The sequence below is a fragment of the Grus americana genome, chromosome 9 (genome assembly GCF_028858705.1).
Source record: "Grus americana isolate bGruAme1 chromosome 9, bGruAme1.mat, whole genome shotgun sequence".
Classification (NCBI taxonomy): domain Eukaryota; kingdom Metazoa; phylum Chordata; class Aves; order Gruiformes; family Gruidae; genus Grus; species Grus americana.
In genome coordinates, this window is record NC_072860.1 from 16,335,101 (window position 1) to 16,359,649 (window position 24,549).

General features: G+C 44.8%; 1 protein-coding gene across 5 annotated transcripts in view; it reads right to left on the reverse strand.

The window, feature by feature from the left end:
* Positions 1–24,549, reverse strand: part of TP63 (tumor protein p63) — a 106,608-nt gene that overhangs the window by 28,867 nt on the left and 53,192 nt on the right. For all 5 annotated transcript variants that reach the window (XM_054835905.1, XM_054835904.1, XM_054835903.1 and 2 more), the window contains one exon: positions 22,745–22,999. In XM_054835905.1, coding sequence (XP_054691880.1) covers positions 22,745–22,999 — 255 coding nt within the window. The remainder of the gene's footprint in view (positions 1–22,744; positions 23,000–24,549) is intronic.

Genomic DNA, 24,549 nt, shown 5'->3' on the forward strand with positions numbered 1-24,549 from the left:
GCTTTAGGAATACTCCTCCTCAATGTTGACAGCAAAGCCACAACGATAACAGAAATAACACTGATATTTGCCCATACTATTTTTGCACTGTGAAACAGTTATAAGTTTGAAAACTTTACATTCAAGGGCTTTTACATTTTAGTTTCTTATCTACAGACTTATTTCATCAACAAATGAAGACCTCTTGAGGTTTGGCTTGAAAACACATTTTTAAATGAGCAACAACAACAACAAAAAGAATGAACTGAAAAGTATCCTGTTTCAAGAGAGGAAAAAAACCTCTGATGGAAAGCTTCAGAGGCAAGCTGGGAATTATTTTACATGTGTTTTTTGATACAAACTGATGGCCGTAAAGGAAAGCTTTACTATATAATTGTTAGTTATGTTCTCTTCCTTTGCTAGTCTATTTTATTTTTTTAAATCTTTTTGAAATTAATTTATTTAAAAACCAAAACCGTAAGACTCCTGCAGTCAAATGACCTTACCTTGCGTACCCAGCTCACACACTGCTTGCGCATCGTATCCAGTTTCTCTGCCAGTTTCTAAACTGAAACTTTAGCAGTACCAAATAAGTTTCAGATGCTAACAATGTCTAGTAATTTGCATTTCTGATCGACTACTTTGCACCGGAAATTTTGCAAGTGAGGTGAAGGTATGAAATGAGAGTGAACGTGCTGAAAGCCAAAGCTGAGCCAGTGCTGAACAACTCTTCCCCTGTGGGTCGCAGTAAGTGCCCACTGACAGTGGGATCCCACGTTATTTTGTAATGTGGCAATTTTCACTGACTGAAGTAGCTTCCACAGGGAGTATCTATTTTATGTTATTACCCAAAATCCAAGGTACACTCTCAGGTACCTTCTTACAAACACTAGTCTACACTCATACACAAAACACCCAAGAATTATCCCCACAATAGCACAGTTCCCTCTGATGCAACGTAACAGGCCAAAGCACACACGCTTTGCAAGCATACCAGGCTCTGAACGCTGCGCTCATTTCCATAGGATCAGAATGATTTTGCAAATAAAGCCTCCCATGCATCAGGCCTCATGCTGCATTGTTATACTTCAAACATTGGGTTTTGGTGTTTTTGGGGGTTTGGGATGGACACACGTTATTTTCATTCTGTTCAACTCACAAGTTGATGTTTGGGTCTCCCAGTGTCTTCCGTATTACGGACGCACAATAACATAAGCAACCCGTTTGACTACCAAAGAAGATACAACACTAAAACATACACTGTGGAAGCCCACTCTTATACTACTCACACTCACCTAAAGGCTATGAAGTGTTAACATTTGGCAGAATAGTGAGGAGTAAACAAAGTCAGACTAAAATATTAGTTAAAATTGGAATTGAAAAACATCAGCTTGATTATTGAATATTATTTAGTGAGTCAAAATTTGACAGCAACATTTTTAGTCATTACAGTGAATGCAGAAGCAGCTCCATGAGCAACTTAATTGCATTTCTACCCTCCTTTCACAGCTCCACTATCCTCAAGAACACTCAGCTGTTTCACATCCTCCTAGCAGGAGGGAACCCGCTGCAAACAAAGTGCTACAATGAAGGTACAAGTATTTGCATCCATATAAAATACATGCAGCTCCTTGCAGGTAATGCAAGTGAGTATATATATGACCACGTGTGTTTGTTTACATGAAACTATAAGTTGATTAGTATAACACTAAGTATCACACCAGCTAGAAACTGGGACAGTGACATAACCAGCCAATTCTACTCATTACATCAGAACATATTCACCAAAGCTGCAGGTAAAAACCTCCAAGACTTGACTTAGCAAAAAACCTTCAGCATATGCCCAACTTTTGGCAGCATTGTTACCTGCCACCTGCTTAAGCCGGTATGCCTCTGCGTAAGGGCATTTGTGAAGTCAAACCTGGACTTAAAGATCTGATTCAATTTGTATTTTAAAGGAAACCAGAATTTTCTTATCAAGGAGTCCAGAAATGAACCGGTATCCAGGCTCCCGACAGCAAACCCACCCCACCACATACTGCTGCTCACGTGCACAACATCAGCCTCAGATATTGAGCACCAGAGACTGTTCTGCTCAGGGACTGCTTTAAGTAGAGCCTAGGTTAGCCATTTCAAACCTCCTCCTGGCTTGGTGTGAGGGATTAAACCTTCTTACAACCATCTGTCTCAGGTTCAGCCAAAGAGGAAGGCTGCTGTTTGCTTCCTATTAGCCTCTCAGATCTCACTTGTTTCAAGTCCGCATGTTCCAGCATGCTCCATCCTACCTGCAAAACTCCAAAAACTCTAACCAGCCAGAGGAAATATTGTCTGGAGTAACGAGACACCAACTTTTAGTGCATCTCCCAGTCACTTTTGTCCCCTGCTGAAAGTCAAAGGGTGATGAACTCAACCATAAGGAAGGAAGAACCACAGCAGCACATAGAGGTTGTCCTTACTGATTGTTTCTGTGCATGCTCAATTAAGATAAGCAAATGGCAAAGCAAAAATCCTAGAGCTCTCCAAAATAAGCCTGCTCCCACCAAATCCTGCCTGGTTTCATCAACGCAAGTCAGCTATAAGAGTCCCTGACAAGCAGATTAAGCCTTGTAGCCCTCTAGACAGTAGATGTATGCTTTGGGCCCTCAGCAATTTGGGATACAGTCACAGGTTCAGATAGCTCCACACCAGCTGGAGATCAAGGGGAGGAAGCAGTGTTCAAAGAAATGCCAGCTGTAAGACCTAAATCCAAAACTCTTTTTAGTTCTCTCATCTGCAAATAAGGGGACTTCATTAATATCTCAGAGGAAAGTAAATGAGCTGTTATTAGTACAGTATCTGTTACAACAGAGGGAAGCCAAGCTGGACAAGAGAACATGTTAAAAAAGAAAAAAAAAAAAAAGAACACAACAAAAGTTGTTCTGGCAACGTAGTCTTTTCAATCAGCAACATCCCAAGCCTGCAATTTAGGGGCAGAGTCAGACCTGGAGGTATGAGGCACTCTGCCACAGACTGCACCAGCCATTCAACACCCTGGAAAGCAGGACACTTTCCTAGATGGTGACAGATTTCTACCCAAATTTTGGCTCATGCCAAAGGGCTAACCTACTTGCAAAATGCTACAGGGTCAGCATATTGCAAGGGTAAAAGTATGTGTCAAATATGGGCCCATCTTCCTAGTTGGGTCACTGACAGGCTCAGATGAGATGCACGCTGGTCGTCTTTGCACAGTCTCATTCTAACAGACAGCTACAGGAGAGAAAATTCAAGTGATTAAAAGCTAAAACCAGGTTGAATGTCTTATGATGTCTCATACTTACCACCTTTGCCCAAATACATTTTCTTTCCTGTTCCCTCTTTCTTGACTTAGGGTTTAGATTCAATGGACTCTACTTAAAGGACAAATAACCCCTGAAGAAGCTCACACAGAGACAATTTGTATTTTTTCCCTCTTGTCTTCCTAAAGTGCTACTGAAGGCATAGTTGGGCTTCTGTTACCTATTAAGCCTTGTGCAGATGGCCATAAGAGATCCCTCTTTCATTCCCCCATAACCCATGTGAAGGATCAGCTTCCTTACTCATCCCAGGTGGCCCACCAAGAACCCTCCTGCTGGTAACTGCATTACTGACACAAACTGCAGGACATCTCCAAACAGTGCAGTTCAACACAAGCAAGGGATGCCAGATTTATTTCAAAGGGGGCAGTTTTCAGCAACGTTCATCCAGAGGGAAAGCTGGCAGGTCTGGCTGAGCACTCCTGTCTCCTTGGATGGTGCAACACACATCTTCAGATCCTGAATTTGTGCACGTGACAGCTCAGGGCTCTCCCACAGTAGCTCTCTGTAGTTCTCTTCTTCACCCAAAGATACAGGTCAGACAGAGCCAATGTGAGAGCTTTGCGACACCACAGCCCAGCACAGCTTGGAAAACGTGAAAACATCCGAGACCACCTCCTGTGAAACATGGGGTTTATTACCTATACTAAAATCCAGAGCCAAAACACATTAGGTCTTTCGTGAGCAGAGAGCAAGACACTCTGCCTCTACAATGGACTAAGCATTTTGAGCAGGCTGATGACTGCATGAGTATTTTCTTGGCTGGGCATGCCTACTTCAATGCTGTTCTGTGACCAAGTGCAGGACTGCTCCCTGGCTGTCCCTTGAGCTGGGAACCAGCCACTGCACCGCATGGAGCAGGGCTAGCAGCTAACCAGGAGGCCAAGGGTCTCAGCTGTCAACTGGAATGCTCTGATAGAGTAAGGGGCCACCACCCAAGTCAGCCAGCGAGGTCTCTTCTGTATGTGCGCTCTCAACAAAGACTGGTTTTGATGGAAAAGGCGATCCCCTTTCTCTCCTATTCACCTTCCTTTCCCCCCTGTTTATTCTACCTGAGGGAAAGTACAGATACCTCTCCATCCTTCTAATAAAGTATTAATCACACCTATGGGAAGAAAGACAGAAAGTATTAAATCTGACAGGCTCTCAAAGCAGCAGTACCAGTGAAATGCATCATTAAGGTGAGTAATTTTCCTGTTTACTTCATAGGCTCTGAGTGCCCCCCCCCTCTTCCTCCCCGCCTAAGATGTGGGCAGGACCCATCAAGGCAAAGCTTTGGAAGCAAGCAGCAGCATCCCCAATTTCTACATAAATGCTGCAGGCCAAAGAGCAAAGGCAAGTTCCAACTAAGCCCTTGACAGTAATCAAGCACTGCGGCGCCTCTGGTCTTGTCTTGTGCATACCTTGCAAGTAGCATCATGTCTTCCCACTGAGATTTCACTGGCAGCGCACACAAGTGCCTTGTTCTTTGGCTTCTATCTCAGAAAAAGCAAGTCCTGAACACACACACACACACACACACGCCCCTGCCTTTCTGCTCCAAGGGAGACCATTTCAGCTTCAGTGTATTGTGGGCAGCCCTTTCAGAACAGATTTATGAATTTGCAAGAAATCTCTTTTGTTCCCGTGCAGAAAGGTTAGCGCGAGTCCCTTGCCAAAAGGGCATTGAGTTTTCTCTATTAACGTCCAGGAAACCTTCCTGAGTCAGATCTTATTACATTTGAAACAAAGTGCAGGTACCAGCAAGTCTCTTCCATGATAACAGCCAGGGCCTGTCCCATTTCCTGATCACATTACGCTCAATTTCCAGAATTACATCTATGCAAATATTGTTCTCCTGCTTGCAGAGCATTTCATTGATAATTAAAGTGAAAAGCCAGCAAAGCTTTTCTGGCCAGGACAAACTAGCTGGTGAGAGAGGCAAAAAACTGACACGCAGACACTGAGCAGGGACAAATTTTCTTCCTCTGTATGAAGACCATCTGGTAAGGGCCCTCTCCTCCTCCTAGAGGACAGGGAATCCAAACTGAACCAAACCATTTCTGTAAATGTCCCTCTGTTTTGTGGATTTACTGACCCAACGAAGCCATACTCTAATTCTGAGTCACAGAGAAAACATAAGGATTAGGAAAGACAAAAATCACACCTAACTGAGCAAGTCATAGTTTTACTGTGGACACAAAGATATACTAACTCAGATCTAAGCTAGATCAATAAAGCATGACAGCAGCTCCAGCATACTTAGGATGAATGGTGACTAAGTCAAACCTTTAAACCTTTTATTCAGACAATTAAGCTTTGGGGATGAACTGCGAGAAAGTCAACTAGTGACTGTGTTCTTGTCTATTATCAGCATTTGCAAGGTTCCGAGATCTGTATTTTACCCAGATCCTCCTCTTTCCCAGCCCTCTCCTTCTATCCTCAATGACCTACCTAAGCACAGTCCTTGAGTCAACTGATGTGGTTTCTTCTAAGCCTACTTTCAAAGTCAAGACATGATTCAGCAAGGTGTTTAAGCAGATGCCTACCTTTAAGGATGGGAGCAGCCTTGCTGACTCCAACAGAACCCAATAGATTTCACAGGGAATATTCACGTGCTAGAGGTTATGCACTCACTCAAGTACCTTACTGAACCAGGACCTTGATTTTCCTACATATTATGGGAAACAGCTTGTCAAGAACCATGTTGAGGAACGTAACGGTGTCATTGCTGCAGCCATCAGGCCATCAAGACGTGCCCAGCTCCAGAACGCAGCATTTCACCCCCCAGGCAGCTAGTGAGGTCAAGACTGTGGCATCTTCTCTGCTAGGGAGATTAACAAGCCCATCTCAGGCTTAGGGTATTTCTCCAGTTTTTCTCATGCTTGCCAGCAACCCTGAAGCTACACAACTGCAGTGGCTAGGGAAAGACAGCCATTCTGCAGAGCAACATTTAGAAAGGGAGGAAAGTTTGCAATGAGTTTGGGAAATGTTACCAGCAGTCCTTCTTTTCTCTTACAGAAATCAAAATCTTCTGGTCTGCATTTCCAACCCCCCAAGAGAAGAATGGAAAACCACGTCCCAGTTGACATGCAAGCCAAAGGAAGATCTGCAGTAACATGTTGCATGAGAAATGGAAGGCTTGAACACAGCATAGTCCACACCTGTTTTACCCGATTCTTAGGTTGCTTTATAATTTCAGCAAGAATGCACAAGTGCACAAAACAAGCTTGCATGGACCTGGATGCACTTTACAGGTAAATCTACAAGCCTGCTAGGTAAACTCATCAGGAATAATTGCCCAAATGCTCCATGACATAGTTACAGATCTATAAGTTATTGGAAACAGATTGCAGCAAGTCTCTCAATACCTCTCAATTGATTTATTTTACTTGGTAACTGAAAGATAATCATGTCATCTGCATGACCTAACTGGAAACATAACAGGAATGAATGTGGATTTAGATGCAAATCCACATGACCACAATCTGAAGATGGCTTTCCAAGAAAAACACCAAACAGCTCTTTGTCCCTGCAGACCTCACTACCTCTGCACTGCTCCATTTGCAAACTGCAAGTTCTGAAGACCCCAAGTCACCGGTGCTTTGTGAGAAGACCTATCCCATTCAAAGCAAGGCTGCTTTCCCAAATGAAAGGCAGTCTTTGTTACTGGATAACAATGAAAACAGGAATAGTTCCCTGGGAAACACAATTTTAAAAGTCAGATTTCCCAACTAACCACACCCAATTAGTAAGTAATGCCATGCTTTTGATCGATATTGGAATCCCAGCAGATTTTTCACCAGTTTGAATTTTCTGATTTCCTCCCCCCCCCAAAAAAAAAGCCAACTAAAAACGCCCTCACAAACTTATATGGATTGAAGGTAACTAGAAACAAGCACCTTCCTCCCTCAAAAGAAATAAAACAAAATGGAGCAAAACAAGACAGACTTGCGACATCAGAAGAAGTTATTGGCTCACACTGGCCGGCACTCCCATTTTCCTTACAGCTCATACATGATGCATCAGAGAAAGGTGCAAAGCCTCCACGGACAGAATGTGCTGTTGCCCTGCATGATGCTGTGCAGACGAATTCCTGCCCTTGCAGAAAGCAAGCTGTGTCCTGAGATAGCTAGCATGAATGTAATGAGCTTGCATCAATGCAAGTGCTATCAAGGGTAGGACCTAAAACCAGCCCCTTACCAGCTCTGAATTTACTGCTATCTAAGCAAGAAGGCACGAGGAAGGTTGGGACCAACACTGGAAAGCCATTTGCAGATGTAGCCTGTTGAAGACAACCAACTGGCAGCAAACAAAGCAGGGACTTTGAACCTGGAGAAGCAGATCAGTGACAGCTAACTATCCCTCCAGGATTTTATCAGCCACTACCACGTAGAGGAAGACCTCATTAAACTATCAGTATAACCCAAAAGACTCTTTCCATCCACCAGTTCAAAACTGAACAACAAAAAGAGTCCAAGGGAAACGAGTATTTAGCTTTCCAGTTGCAGACTGCAAAGCACCAGGATGCGAAAAAAACCGAACAGAACACCACCCTAAACAGGATCAGAGACGTGACAAAACACACCACAAGGATGCAACCATGCTACTGCTACGATGGGCAGCGGGATCGTCATCACGTAAGGCGGCATGCCAGGCTCCACTGCACAAAGCACTGGGTGAGAAGAAATAAGCCCAGTTTTACAAAGTATGGAGGCAACAGATTGAAACAATCCAGAGGGAGACACTTGGGAAGAAGCAAGTTGGTAAGGGAGGAGAAGCCCTGGTCACAGCATGCCAGCTACCTGACCTTGGAGGACAGCAAATGATAGAGGCCCAGCTAGACTGTAACTGTTGCCACATATTTCGTATTTAAATGCAATTTGTTTAATCTCAAGTCGGATTCAACCATCAAAGGCTCTCTTCTGTAGCACACTGACAGTTCACTCTAAATCTCTGCACCTTTAATCCTTTAATTAGCCAAGAAAAATGCGATCTCAACTCTTCCACCAACCTAAGCTAATTTTCTGCATGGAGCTTCCAACTCCTGTAGGTTACAGGTTTTAGCTGCTCATGTAGCCAAGGGGAAAAAACCAAAACAAAACACCACCCCCACCCCATTCCCACACAGGCTGATGTATGCTTCTCCATGTGCTACCTCTCCAAAGAGCAAGCACCTTTGAAAGTCCTTGCAAAAGTAAGAGGGACCCGTTTTCACGTTGCAGCAGTGGGCTGGGAAGAATAATTAATCACACAATTCAGAGAAAGAGGAAGCAGAGGTGTACAGAGGTGTATGGAGGAATTGAGGGACAAAGCAACATTTGCACGAGAGGGGGATAAAATCAGAGAGTTAGGCCAATGCTCGAGTAAGTGTCATTCCCACCACGTAACTTTGGCCACCTCCCTTGGTGATTCTGCGATGGGAGCTCTGAAGCAGGCAAACAAAACCCTGGACAGCCAACCACTTTTGAAACTCTCTCTAAAAGGAGATTTCTCCACAGATGAGCTCTGCTATTGCTCAAGAGTGTCACAGCAACGCAGCTCTGAAGGCAGAAAAGGAAGATTGCATGAGTCATCAGCACATCAGGACAGAGACCCACTCAGGCAACTTGCATACATCAGGCTTTTCATGCAGTCCAGGACAGCAAACTCAAGGAATGACATGAGAGCCACCTAAAGCCCTCTTGCCTGAAGCCCTAAGCATGGGGAGTGAGGTACAATCTGCACCTGAACACAGTCCTGACCACCTCTCTAGGTCAGGATGCTCCTTGCAGGGCTACACAAAAGCAACCAGTACTCTTGCTCAAGGCCTGCTAAAGGCATGCCCATAGTGCAGCTTCAGGGACTGCTGGCTTGCCACGTGCTAACCCAGTGTGTGATATGCAGGAGAAAGGCGTTCAGACGCAGCCAAGACATTTCTGCAGAGCCCCCAGACTGTCACGTTCAAGTTGCAATGTGCCAGAGCTAACGAACCTGACCCATTGCTGCAGCACCACACAGACACAGCAATTCTCTTTCCAGGTGCAGCATGGCAAGCCTGTGCAGCGTGGCATGGAGCCTAAGGCTATCCCTAGCATAGGTGTCCACCTGCCGAGTATGGTCAAGCTGTAGGAGGCCTTCCTGGTAGCCAGCCAGGGAACACAGGTGAACAACAGCACTGAGAATCACCAGAGACTTGACAAATGCATGCAAACACAGGAGTAAGAGTGATGCGCTCATGAGCAAATGCACAATGGAGGAGCCCTGTCTACAACAAAGGCAGAGGACAGGCATTTCTGCATCTTGCAGTTCCTTAATTCACTTGTGCATTGGGGCCTTGAAGAACATTAGCACATGACCAGGGCTGGCTTGCTTAAGCAAGCACTTTTGGCAAAGTCGCAGTAGGATTCAGTGTGAGGCAAGGAAAAAAAAAATTGCAGCCTGCTGTTTTTAAGCACTGGCAACGTACTACCCTAGTAGCATTACACCACCATCCACATAAAGCAGGGCACTAAAATCCCACCAGAGGCAAGGAGCATGCATTCAGAGGCACGTTCTCCACCTTACTCAGCCCAAATCAGCTCCCCCCCGAACTTGCCAGCAAGGCATTCAGCCCATAAGACAAGGAAGATCTGAGCAACAGTTGCTACACTCCCCTGACAGCAGATCCCTGTCACATGCAGTCTGCACATTCAAATCTCACACTAGTTACACGTATAAACGAGAAATACAGCTGCATGTGCACCTTGGGGGTCAGCTTACAAAAAAGCCAAAAAACCAACAAAAAAACCAAAAACCCACAGAGCTCAGTATGATGATGAGAACCATCAGTATGATGATATGAGAACCTCAATATGAGAACCTCGATTACCAACCTCACCACTTCAGCTGCTCCTGAGTCATATAACTGTTCTATGCTGCCACAGGCTCTGAGAAAGAGGCATTTCAAGTGCACAATTAAAGGCAGGCAAACGAGCTCTGCAAACTGCAGTTTCTCGATGTTCATTCCACATTTCACTTCTTACAGAACAAAGAGGATGACAGTAGCTGGCAAGGAGGATTTGACTGGGAAGCTGCATTCTGGTGTCCAGGCAGTCAGCCTGGTAACTGAATCTCTGCACACTCTTTGATCAACATCCTTCCACTGACAGTCCTCAGGGGGGGTACACAAAGGTAGTGAACGGTTACCAGATTCGCTCCAGGCCAGAAAGCAAGCTCATTTTGCAGCATGAAGATGACTAGGGTTTTTTCTCTTTTCTTCTAACGAAAGAGAAAAGGAAAAGAAAAAAAAAAAAGGAATTCTGCAGTGCTCTGAAAGGAGCTAATCAAATTATTAAAGTGCTTAAAAGTTTAATGAAGAAATCAAAGCTATTAAGCAAACATTCAGCTTGATGTCTTTTTTCCTTCTTACCCACCCTTCCTCAATGCATTCAAAACCTCTTTTTGCTGTGCTACAACATGTTTGAACAGGTACTGAGATACAAACAAGTCTTTGCCCCATCTCATACAGAATGGATTGGTTGCAGATGTTCTCCTGCAAGCTACATCTTGCCTCCTGCAAGAGCATTCATCTCCAAAACACATCATTTCACCTACTTTGCCTGAAGCCAAAACTCAAAGGTTATTTAATTTTTAATTTTATTTTTTTTATTAACTCTAACATACCTACAGCTGTGCAAGCAAAACCCCATCTGGTTTTTCAAGGCACAAAGAGGCGAGCGACTAAGTTTAGATAAATGTAACCAAGTTGGGGCAGTCATCTTTCTGTTCACCTCTGCAGCAGCCAACAGCAATGTCAGGGGTGCAATAAAACAAAAACCTGCTATATTTCAAAGAAGCCTGACATATTTCACTATCTTCCTAGGACAAGTCAGACATGAGCTCATACAGTGGCAGGTGAGTCAGTGAAGAGTCAGACAAGAGCTCCTTAATTAAGCTTTAGGGGCAGATGATCCCTTGAAGGTGTAATCAGATTGGTATGGCCAGTGGAAAAAGAAAAAAATAAATAAATAATTAAAAAAAAAAAGCTGAGTGAACTGTTACACCCTTGCCGAGCCATGCCAGGCAGGTTGAAGGCAGCAGGCTGCACCGAGCCGGGGAGCCCCCAGCACGCAGGGATACCTGCCCATCCTGCACCACTCCCCGGCAGTCAGCGCCTGCCGCGTGCTCAGCCCTGCTTGTCCCGGGAGCAGAGAAAGGAAAGGATGACCTCCCCAGCGAGCAGGTTACGCTGGGGTCATACTGCAGATGTGGCATGATCCGGGGGGGTCCAAGGTAAGGTGTACCCCAGGAGTTTGACTCTCAGAGGCAAAGGGGTGGTTGGCAGCAGCTCAGACCTGTGCGGTGGAGAGGGAAGTGGTCACGAGTTAGTCATTCCCAATCACGAACCAACAGAGTCCATCTTGGCCATGTGCTTTATCAACCGTTAAAATGCTACCAAGCTACCCCACTTGAGAAAGACCCCATGAGTTCTGTTTAGGAAGCATTCCTGAAATAAGTTGCACCATGAATCAGAATATCAGTGTACTGAAACAAAATAGCCCCATTAAAAACTGCTTGTGATTAGCAGGGTGGCTAACAGCATCAGAGCATTTTTGCACTCGCAACATCAGACATGCAGCATGGAAGTGGTTTTCTTCCGGTGTGTGTTCCTGCAAATTCAACCTGGAACCCAGCTCCCCTGCGGAGCCGCTCTTCCCGTTGGCCAGGGACCATGGGAAGCGGTCCCTCTGAACGCCAGCAGCACCGGAGCAACCCAGCTCCCCCCATGAGCATCTTGCACAGATCAGTCTGCTGAAAAACAAACCTGGAATGACAGACTCCGACTTCTGCAGCCCTTTTGAGCCCTTCCTGAGCACAGGAAAGGAAATCGGCAAAGTTGACTTAGAAAAGTCACCACACAAAGGGGATGCCAAATAAAGGTCAAATTTATTAATTCCTCATAGAAACTGTATCGCAAAGTGATCAGTCCACAAGCTTTGTCTTTGTCAAACCTTACAGAGCTAACGATGACTCTTCTGAAGCTTTTCCTAGGGGTGTCACCACTTCCTTTATGGGTGCCAATATCGTGAAAGATCTTAGCAGGATATCTAGAAATACACACACTGTTTTTTGTTGGAGTCCCCTTTGCTCATACTCCTACAAGAATCCACCAAGGATGGGTCAAAAAACTATAAAGTGACTAAGTATGAGTAGCATGAGCAGTCTGCACCAGAAGAGATGGGAGACAAGGAACTCATCACCAAACCAGCCGCCACCTCACTGATTAATGAGCAGGTGTCATTCAGTGCTCAGCCACCCGACAAACATCTCACAGGAAGACTTTTTCTCTCCCACCCATGGCGATGCTGACGCTCAAATGCAAACAGAGCGGGTGTGCTGCCTGCCCCATGAACACCCTCCAGGCTGGGCACCGAGCCCAGCGGCACCACTCCCGTCCCTTCCCCACGGGAATCCCTTCCAGCCCTGCATTTTAAAGGGGATCCAAGGAGCTCTGGGTGCAGGTTCGATAGCAAACCGTGGCTCGCTCTGCTCCCGTTGCAAGGTCAGGAGCGAGTCAGCTCCCAGCCACAGCTCATGTGGTTGAGCTAATAAGCCCCAACAAGTGGCAGGGTGAGTTTGCTGAGGCTCAGCACCGCAGCTAACATAGCAGTGCTGGTACGGCATCGTGCTCCGGCTACATAACAGGAAGAGGCTTTCCTTCGTGCCATAGCCCTCAAACAACCTCTGCTCCAGTAATTTTTAGACCTGGTGGGCCTGATGCCAGCACAGCTCGAGATCTCAAGCAGGGGAAGCAATAACCCAACCGGCACTTGGGCAGTTTCAAGCTTTAGCCTGAAGCTACGTTTTGGTTCCTTCAGAAGTTAGTTTGTAAAAACACTTTAGTGTCCTGTAAATAAGTCAAAAGAGGAGGTCTGAAAGCTAAGGCTAGCGAGACGGTGTGCACAGCACGCAGCAGTCCCCAGCTGCCCACCGCGGGCATTTCACATCAGGGGTCTAAGTACTTTACAATATGGGATTATGGTGACACAGTCCCAAATTTGAGGGTGGGTGTGTAGAAAGGAGGAAGAGGAGGAACGGAGGCAGAGGGAATGCCTTACACAACGTTACCCAGATTACACCTAAATGACAGGGCAGGAGCTGCTCTGAGGCTGGGCTCAGAGCCAAATCCGCTGCTGGTCGGTGCTGCTCCCTAGCAGGGCAGCCCCAGGCAGCACGGCTTCTCGCCCCAGGGGGAAAGCACAGTGCACCCCGGGACGCGCGACAGGGGAGAGGAGACCCCCGAGCAGTGGCCCCTGCAGGGATGCTCCCCTCTCCTCCTCTTTCAGGGGAGGGCATTGCCCTCCCCAGCGCTGCGAGGCAGCATGACCATCACGGCTAACGGGGAAAACAACAGAGCTAGAAAATTTAGACCCAAGTCCCGTCTCATTCGTTCAGGAAAGACAGGTCAGCCTTCGAGTGCTGCTTTCCTGTGTTTCCTCTAGCACAGTTTCCAGCTTTCTGTAAAGCTGAATTTAGATGAATTTCAGTGGCTAAAAATGTATCAGCAGATCATAAGCCACTCCTTTTTATCAGAAAGGTAGTATTTTGCTCTCCTTAAGAAAGGCACTCTCACAGAATAAGTCTTAAAAAAAATGAGGGAGAAATAGCACTCACCTCCTGTGGCTCCACAGAGTTTTGCTCCAATGTTTAAGTGTTATCTTTAACAACTGGAAACAATAAAGTTTGTATCAATACTCAGGTCTATTTGCAAGAGGATCTAAGCTCTTATTTGGGTAGCTATCCTCTTGTATTTACAATAACAAATCTGACACACCTGCACATAGCAAAACCTCATGAAAAGATTTCCATTGCATAATAAAGTTCATGCTCTTTCTATACAGAAGCCATCCCTACTCAGGACACCTCTTTTTTTTTTAAGCTGAGTAGGACATTTCTTCATTTAGCATATGGTCTGCCAAGTACTGGAGCTGAACCCTCAGTGTCCAGAGCACCGCCAATGCAACACACACAAAATTATCCTTGCTTCAGCACACCACCGAACTGCTGCTTGTTCTGCATCAAGTTGGCAGGGAAATAGTATCTATGACAACTGCAATATTTCAGCTGACTTAAGGAAAGGAATGATCGTCTCCAAGGGCGGTCTCTGTCTGCAAGGTGAGCAATACCTCTTGCACCAGCCTACCTGAAAACCTTTACCCAAAAGTAACTTATTAAAACAGTCACGCAATTTTGGTTTTTTTTTTCCACGAAGTTTTTTGCGGGGTTGAAATATCTTCCAACAGTGCACAGTTGATGCAGCTTAAGTTATACAGCTCAATGGTGTGGGGTAAACTGGCAACTTTTTAGGAAACCCTCCTTGCCCCGGAATGGGCTGCCTCCCTTCTGGCGCAGCGTGCCGTGACCTCTGCAAAGGTAAGGAGGCGACTCTGCTGATGCGGCGTTTGAGCTCTGCCGAGCTGCTTTGCATGCTTAGCGCTTGTGAAATCCAGGAGAGCTCAGCAGCTTTTACAAGCCAGCCTAGAGGCAGTCCCCGTGCTGAACACTACCAAAAAAAAAAAAAAAAAAAAAAAAGAAAAGAAAAACCCCACTCCAAAAAACCCTACAAGTTTGGAAATTTTGGCACTTCTGGCACCTTAGTTTCCCTTCTCTAAAATGGCGACTGCGCTCCTGATTTGCCTATTAAGCAAAGGTGTTTGCTGATTAGGGAGGTAATGTTTGTGCAGCACTTTGAAGGTTTAAAGTACTACATTAATCCTACATGTTGTTCTTAGTAGAAGCCAATTTTAAACTAAGAGGAGGAAAAAAAAAAAAGGAAAGAAAAGGCGATTTAAATAGTGACCCTCCCCTACTTCAAGACGCTCACTTATCTCCCAACATCAGCTATTCTTATCTGTAAATGTTTTTTTAACCCTTCCTTCTCATAGTTCTCAGAAACCACAAGTCTCATTCAGCTTTTATTTGAAAAAATGGCTTCTTTCCAGGCTGTGGCTGTTTCTTGTAAAGTTAATTCCTTTGGTAATACTGCTGGAGGCACATTGGTATGTTTGGTGTGTGTGTGTATACATATATATTTTCCCCCTTTTCACACGGTGTTGTTTTTATATATGTGTAGTGAAAGATACCTAATCCGGGATTATGATTCTCTTTATTCCTTTCTCATGAAAGTAGGTGGGGCTTTTTTGTGCAAGTTGCATTGATGAAAATTATGTTTAATTAACACTTTTTCCTCTTCACATAGACAAAAAAAAAATTCTCATTAAGAACCAAAAAAAGTTTCTTGCACTTAATTCTCTCTCTTTTTCTTAAAAAAAAATTAAAACCTTAAAACAAGTTTTCTGAAGAAAAAAAAAAATAATAAAAAGATGTGATGCCAGTACAACTAGAAATTGTGCAAAACAGCAAAGGGAACTTCTGCCTCTGCGGAGGACACAACCCCTCCTGATGACTACTTTCTCCATCCTCATATGTCTGACCCCAATGCCTCAGTGGTTTTCACTTGCAGATCCTAGGAGACATGCAGCGAGCTCTAACTGGTCTCCTGTTACACTGGGAGACAATCAGCCACAAACATAGCAACCAAGAGGCTAAATCCTAGTTGGAAGGGAAGGACATTCACACCACCTGAAGCCCGCTGTCTCTCAGCAGGTCGGGCATGCTGATGCCCAACACTAACTGCGCTGTTTGAAGAGCGAAGCACACACCACTGCATGTCAGGAGACCCAAATTTTCTGTTCCCAGTGCCAAGAGGTATAATTTCATATAATCAGTAAGCACATAACTTCCCTTCTCATCCTTCCTGGGCATCGCTAGCCACGTGGGGTACCGGCTGCCCCTTACAACGTGCTCTTACACCACAGCACAGCTCTGTCCTCATGGAGGGCGCTGGTCTAAGAGAGCACGTAGCAGAAGTCCTCGCTACAGCGACAGCAGTTCATATAGAGGGCTACATTGCCTTGGTAGGCTTTAGAAAATAAGGTACAAAAAGGAAAAGAAAAAACCAAGAGAGCTTATATCACAAGACGTTTTCTAGAAACTATTACACAGATCTGTAGAGTTGCTTGCAAGGAGTAACAGATGACTGCTAAGAAAAACAAAATATACATGACAAAGAGATTAGGGACAAAAAAGCACAATTACGTTCTAATGGGAACCTAAGGCAGTCAGATCTCCTTCTACTCAAGCATAAAAACCCAAACAGAAGCCAGCAGGCCCCTCCTGGCTGGTTCTCACAGGTGAACTGGTTCTTCCCAGCCTCGCTAGCTTGAAAACACCTCCCTGCCGTGAGAAAGGCACCTCCTTCAAAGACAACAAGCCCAGCTCCTCTCTTTCCAGGTAGATGACCTAGGACAAGTCACATATGTTTCAACAGCCTTAGTGTTAGGCCCTGTAATATCCCACAGAGGGAAACACACTTCACAAGTGCAACCACAACCTCTCCGTGCACGAGAACGATGGTGGCAATCGGCACCCGCCCTGCCTCCCCGCTTGCGTGTGCTGGGAACAACCTCTTCGGGCAGGCACGGCTGCAGAGAGCTTGAGGAAGCCAAATCTTAACCACTTCTCACCTGAAACAAATGCCCAAATATGGAAGCGCTCCTGCTTCGCTGAGATCAGTGGGGAGCCAAGCCCTTAGCTCACACCATTGCATCAGCTCTCACAGCCTACAGCGTGTACATCCGAAGGCTGCAACCTCATCTCCTCCTCCTCCTCCGAGATCGCTTCTCTCCCTTTGGATTACAGGCGTTATTTCCCTTCCTCACTCTTGCTGTAACAAGGGGGGTTATCACCAGCAAAATTAACTTTGCTGGGCAACCAGCTGGGCTGAAGAGAAAGCCTACAGTTAGAGGCATGAAAGGATTAGCAGAGTGGCCAAGAGGTGATTGATTTCAGTGCTTGGCGAGGTCTGCATACCCTCTGCATAAATGAGTCTCTTACAAGGATCCTTCTCAGCTGCCCCTTGCAAACAGCTAAAGCCTACATCATTACTAACTAGCAGTCTCTCATGACAGGGAAATTCAAAATCCTGTAGCAAGACCACTTCCACTCCCCTTCTCCCAGCAGCTTTAAAAATAATATTAAAAGGTAAAATTGGAAAGCTCAAAGTGCACTGACCAACACACCACCAAGGAGTAATAAAGCTAAGATTTCACATGAACACTTAGCACAGCCCCACATGTATATTCTTTGGGAGAGTCACCAGCCTGTAAAAAAAGAGTTTTCACATATGATGCAGAGAGATAATCAGCAGCTGGGACAATATTGGACATTACCAGTGTTATTGAAACAGTGTGCTATTTGAACAGATTATTTAAGAGAACACTGAACACATAATTAAGGACTGTTGAGTCAAGGCAATGCACACATCTAATTGCCTTCTCACTGCTTCCCTGTGCTTGTGCACGGTCCTCTAATTCATTTTATAGAGATTGGGAAAAAGTTTCCCAATTTTACAAGGTGGTTCAGGACACAGAATATATTTAAAATGAAAATGGAATGAATCAATCTGAAAGAAGAAGACTGAGATAGCCCAGCCAAGGAATCTGTACTCTTAACCACAAAAACCTATTATTGCTCGTGTAGCTTAATTTAAGTGCATTCTTTTCACCTTCCTTAAAATGCAGCTTTTCCAAATCCACTAACCCCAGCCAGCACAACCCATTTACTTGCTTTCATGCATGTTGCACAGGCTGTTATCCAGCTTTGCTAGCTAAGAGAGTCTGAAATCTGAGCATTTTCTTATAGCTGTAGGTACAGCTGAGTTTACCAAGAACAGGAGAACCAGCAAGCTGACTGGAACACGGATTGCAACTTTGCAGAGCTCCACGTTTCATAACAAAGCCCTGCAAGGACCAACCCAGCTCAGCTCCAGCCTACTGCAGGGCACGAGAATAAACTGCTAAACTCAGGTATTGCCAACACCTGAATTATGCAAGTCTTGCAGGGCTGGGTGTCTTCAGCAGAATCAAAAATTTGCAAGTAAATTTCAGTTTTCATTTAAAAAAAAACTTAAAGCTATTTCTCCCTTCTTTTTCCTTAACACTCATGACTACCAAGAAAAGCTTTAAAAGATTTAGTAGATGCACCCTAAAGGCTCAAAGTCCCAGGGGAAAATAAGAAGAACCTGTTTGTCTTTTAAAAAGAGTCTCATGACTTATAAGGTGGTATCTTGCTTATGGGGATGGGTGGATCCGATTCATTTTTTGATAGCTTGCGTTTGGCAGTAATGTTAACTTTTACTTACCTTGACATGCATTTTTAATTTTTACTTTCCTACTGCAATCATGTTCTTCCCCATGTAACAGGTTCTGCTAGTGACAGGTGATTGCCAAATATTTTTTTAGGGAGAAAAGCCAGTGAAGTTGTTTATTTATTTATTTGCACTCAGAGTAGGTGGGGAAGATCGGCACACAACTTACTTCCACAACGGGGCGGGGGGGAAGTCTGAGGTGGCATACTTTTGAAATGTCTCATTTTCTTCTGCTGCAGAAATGGGAGAAGATATTGCGAGGCACGGGAATATGGGAATTCTTGAAGGAAATATCCCACAATAAGTGACACACAGTTCTGGATAAGTTCCTTACTTCACCCAATTCATAGGGCTTCTCCCTCAACCTCAACTACCTACTCTCTATCTCAGCATTACAAGATGCTAATTGCTTGTTCCTCCCCAGCATAGTTTTCAAGAAGGATTTATCGTACCGTGAGTGTGCATGTGAGAAACTTTGTTCAATTCAGACTATTAGGGCTTTTGCTTTTAAACATTTCAGTAGAGTTTCAATTGTTAAAGATTTTCCTTCTGAAAAGACTGATTAACCTGCTTATATTCTTACTTGTGTTCTCAGGTCATTAATTAAAAAAATAATCAAGGATGCTTATAAAGTCCTCTGCAATCCAATCTCAATTTGTCATCATTAATTAGTTCAACATTGCATACAAATGAAGAGCTAACCTGATTAGACAGCATGTTTTACTGGAATCCCTACTTAAGGTCATGAAAGACTTCAGAGAGAAAAATTGTAATGTTTTCAAAGTGAAGTGCTCATACATATGAAATCACCCTCTCACCTAGTGTTTCTCTCTGCAATTTTGGTCAGGTTCCCCCCACCCCCCCACAAAAAGGAGCCCATCACAAACTCGAGCAGAGAAGCAGTCCCAATGTTACACTCCTTTCTCTCTCTCTCTCCCAGCCTATCTTATTCAAATACTGCTGATTTTGCAAAGGGTGCCCGGTGCCCGCTGTCCTGGGACAATAAGCCTGCCCCATAGAAAGAGTCTGGAGAAGTTGAAAAAAAACCCAACAAAACCCAAAAAACCCCACAACCAAAAAAACCCCAAACCAGGTTTTGGGAAAAAAAAAATATTATTTTAGGGCTGTTTTCAGAGACGTAGCATTTAGGTACTCCACGAGTCTCTCCTTTACCCCACCTCTAGAAGTAACCTGGGGATCTACACATTATTCCAGATTATTGCCTCCAAAGCACACAGATTGGGAGCTAAACACACAAAGTGACAGAGAAATAACCCAGTCCTCTTACAAGCCCACAGCCTTCACTCCCATGACCTAATCTGACATGACTCAGCCCAGAAGAAGCTCGGAGAAGCTCCAGTGAAGCGCACTGTCAGCCAGGACAGCAGATCCCCTGCCAGTCACCACTGAGCCTTCCCAGCAGGGCAAGGTGGGTCATCAGCCCGGCTCATCCACTCCCCAACGGGGGAAAGTGCGATACAATGGATTTCCTGACTTAATACTGTTGCCCTGGGGAATGGCAAGAGCAGGGGGGGAGAACTAAGAAACAAGGCTTTCAAGTTTTGGACTCTTAATAAGGGTGGGGCCATCTAGTAATTAAACTTTTAATAGGTCACTGCAGTGGAAGAAACTCTTCCAGTTGGGTAAGTTCCTAATCCATCATTAAAAAAAGACGACAGGCATTAATCAAAGTATATGAAGTCACATGGTGGGGGGATGAGCAACTCCGAGAACTTGCTCTAGCTGAGAGGATGGGGCAATCGCTCCTTCTTTCATCAACATTTCACGCATGTTTCCACATTTCTCAGGATGGCAGCGGGAGAAAGAGCCTTCACGTCCTTCCCCGCCCACCCCACTGATAAAGCTGCCGAACGCATATTACCAACCGCTTAAGAGCCCATGTGAAATGAGTTGGTGGATTAATTAGCAGAAGGGCAGAGCTCCGAAGATGGGAAGATGCTCTACTGTGAAAGGCGTATTGATTGAAGGTCGCCAGCCACCACCGCAAGGCTGTCATCACCCACTGTGAAGGTACAGTGCACTGCCAGCCCCTGCACGAGCAGCGAAATCTAGGTCACTTGGCTCAGCCCAGGGACACCTGGACCATGCTCGCTCCTCCCTGATCAGAGAGCTGTTCAGGAGCCCATTCCTTTAGTAAGAGACATGGACTTATCCCTAGACAGACCGCAACAGGTACAGGGAGCAGACCTTCAACTGTTGTTAGAGTGGTCCACATCAGGGCAAAAGAAAACGAGGGGAAGCTAAATATGCCTGCCCCTGGACTCCACACATTTGGCAACTGTAGTCACCAAGGAGCAATTTTATTTATTTTTTTAAAAGCCAGAATGTAATCTGATCTTTGACTTTTACCCAAATCTACGTTAAACCTCAGTTTCCACTTCTACCCCAAAAAGCCACTATCACTACAGTCAAACATCTCAAGGTCTTGCTTAACTTCAGGCTCATGAGTAGCTCCCTTGTCTTCAGGTCTGCTGGAATAGCCTTCTACATACACTCAAACCTCACTTCAAAAGACCGCTTTCCGCAGTTGAAAGGACAGCATCAAATGCTCTGGTTCCCTGCAGCTGCATTAGATAATTCTTTGTACCGTATGTATCAAAAGAGAATGTCTTTTCATATCTCCTTCAAAGGACCCTCTCTAGACCAGTCTGCAAAAATCCAAGGGCAGCATTTTCTTGCACTGAGAAATGGAAAGTAGAGCTGACCGACAATTTCCTTACCTAAAGGGAAGTGAAAATAAATACTGCGTGTAGTGTAAGGGGAGAAACCTGGACGTGAAAACAAGCGTGAACTATAGCAGGGCATCACTCGCAATGCGGATGAGGAAAAGGTGCAATTTCAACATCACTTAAAAATCCTTCACCCTTTTAAGCACAAACAAATGAAAAAATAGGTCTTGAGCAGACCTATCACATTTTAACCCCATTTAACACAATTTTCTGAACAAAGTTATTGTTACCAGTTTTAGACAAATTTTACTGGAAAAGGCTTTTAAAATATAAAGGATGCAAGCTTACAGTGGTTTATTGTTATGTAGCATCTTTTTCCAGAGTGGAACACACGGGCTCTGCTGCTTTGCTGGCAGCAGTGGCTGGGAGTTTGTTAGTTGCAATTCCTGCTATATTGTATTAAATTTGAGATTGAATTAGTTCCTCGGATTAAAAAAGAAAAAAAAAAAAAGAAACCACTCACAGTATTTCACTATTTTAATGCTCTCAGCTTTTGGTAAAAAGCATATCTTTTTTCTTTTTTAAAAAGAAAAAGATTTTAAAAAATAAATCAAGTCCCTGCTTTTATTCAGGTAGCATGAGGCAGGGCATTATTCACTGCACCTACTCCAAATGCCTGAAGGAGAGGAAGGAAAATATTGAACATCATTAAGACAGTGATATTCTCCACTGCAAACATCTCTACCCTAAAGCCCTAAATCACAACAGGACGTACAGCTCTAGCAGTGCTGTGTCCTGGGCTATGAAGTTTCTACAACTTCAACAATCAAAGACAGCTCCACCAAAAATCAAGAGCTGGCCTTCAAGTTTTAAGCTCCATATGTTGTGGTTTGGTTTTTTTTTTTTTTTTTTAAATAAGAAAGGGATTATTCTGACAGCAAGAGCAGAGTGTTAAGATAAAAAAAAAACCAAACAAAACCACAGATATATACATACACACACAAACAACCCAAACACCACAGGGCTGACCTGACCTGGTGACGCTGGAGTTCTGACACCAGCTGCAATAGGGGAAGGACATGGAGAAAGCCCCACACTCCATGGGTCGGAGTGGGAAGCACCACCTCCATCCTGCTGGCATGGCCCCACACGCCAAACCTCACACAAAACCCACGGATGCTAAAGAAAGCAGAGGGTAGCACTGAAGCCATGCTTATGCCCACCCAACGTTTTACTCTAGCACACCTGCTAGACCCAAACGGAGAGCCACTGTCATCACGCACAGTCTTTAGGAAAGTGTTTGCAAGGTGTTTTATTCACCTGGGATTTAGTGATATTATTGAGGGTTAAATTCCCACCGCACCCTCCCAGAGCAGCCAAGATAAATCTCTCCCTTCTGCGTGACATGTCATACACTGAAGAGGACACAGGTCACTCCATTCTTGCACAAGCCTGGATATGTATCATACAAAAAATGTCACTACTGGTATCAGGACTACAGCCAGAGAAGGAGCAAAGCGATGCTGCATCCTTACCGTCCACGTTGCTGACTTTGCTGTGCTGGACTGTTGAAATGATACATCGAAGCTGTGAGGTCCTGGGTAGTCTGTGTTGGAAGGGATGGCTGGGGAGGGTGAGAGGGCATCAAAAGTCGAGCTGGGCTGGGCGTAAGGCGAGGGGGCTGTGACGCTGTTCTGTGCGTGCTCCGTGTTGTAGGGGCTGGTGGAGGAAGACCCATTCTGTATCTGCTGGTCCATGCTGTTCAGGAGCCCCAGGTTCGTGTACTGCGGCTAGAGGCAAAGAGATGCACAGAAGTGTTACAGAAGCAACATTAGCACAGGCTGGCTAGCCATGGCGTGGCCTTCACCATGGAGGATGCACAGCATGATCTCAGCACTATTGAACATGTGTCACACCAAGAGAAGGGAGATTTGCAAAGGATATACCCCATTTTACATCGGTGACTGAAACAGAAAGAAATAAAGCTTCTCACGACCGCGCAGCAGATGAACAGCTGATATAGGAAAAGAGCTTGCACATAACAAGGAGGTGATTCGCAGGGCAGCAAGCCATCACGAGGAGACAGGCTCCCTATGTCTAGCAACACCCAGACCGAGACCCTTTTGAAGAGACTGCTATAACCTGATAAAAAAAAAAATCAACGGGTTCACTACAGTGCAACTGGCTCTAGCTTGTACAAAGCTAGATCAGCTCTGATGCTCTCATGTTCTACACAGACTGCTCCTCTTCTTATGGATCCAATCCTACTATGCACAGTGACATTTAGGACCTCTAGCTCAAGTAGTAACTGCACCGAAGCGTGACTCACTGGAGAAGAGGTTCATAGCCCTTAACTAGGTTAGACCATACACTCAATTCCCAGTGACCGGTCACAGACAGTAGCAGAGAGGAATTAAAGGTCTCATCAAGTAGCATGGTAGCTCACAGCACAAAAGGCTTCCCCACATACTTAAGCAGCAGTAGTTGCACAGTGTGTAGCACTTAAATCAGCAGATGTGATTGTGCTCCAGAAGTAGCCTCCAGGTACAAACGACATATGAAACAATTGAAGACATCAAAAACAAAGGCTAGAGAATGGAGTACAGAAAGGCAAAGGTTAGATCAGGGAGAGGTTAGCAGAAAAATCTCATGCCTAATGCCCTAGATTTTATGCGCAGCCCTGGTCCCCTAACCCAAAAAGATAAGAGGGGAACAAATTTCAGAGAAAGGTGACAAGAATGGGCAAACTCTTTCAATGCTTTCTTGTAGCGTAGCAGTAGGTAACAACTTTTCAGCATGCAAAAGAGACAATGAGGAGAGACGCAGAATGCAGTGTGACAGAAGTGGATAAATTCCTAAATGATACGGAAAAAAGCAAATAGGAAATGAATTTTCATGCTCTCTTAATAGAGGAGTTGAGGGATAAGAAAACATCTCGAGCAGGATTTTTGTTTAAACACACACAGAGTGGTTCTTCACAAAGCCCATAATTACACATGGATTTTCTGCCACAAAATGCTGTGGATATTAAAAGCCTACATATGTTCAAAAAGGCATCAGACAATTTCTGCTAGAGAAAAATCCATCAAGGCAGTGTATCCGATTTTAAAATTCTGAACCACAAACAAGCTGGGAAAGTAGTCTGGGGAGAGAGAGTCACACAACTAGCCCAATCTTTTATTCCTCCAAAGGACCCAGCGTTGGCCATGGAGGCAGAGCAGCAGGTGAACGGTACACAGGATTCAGCCAGGTACATGTAGTCTCATCCTTGTGTGTGTCCGAAGGGCATTGCTTGTGCCCAGCTTAGAGAGAGCAGCATCCTAAAGGTTTGTGGTATCCA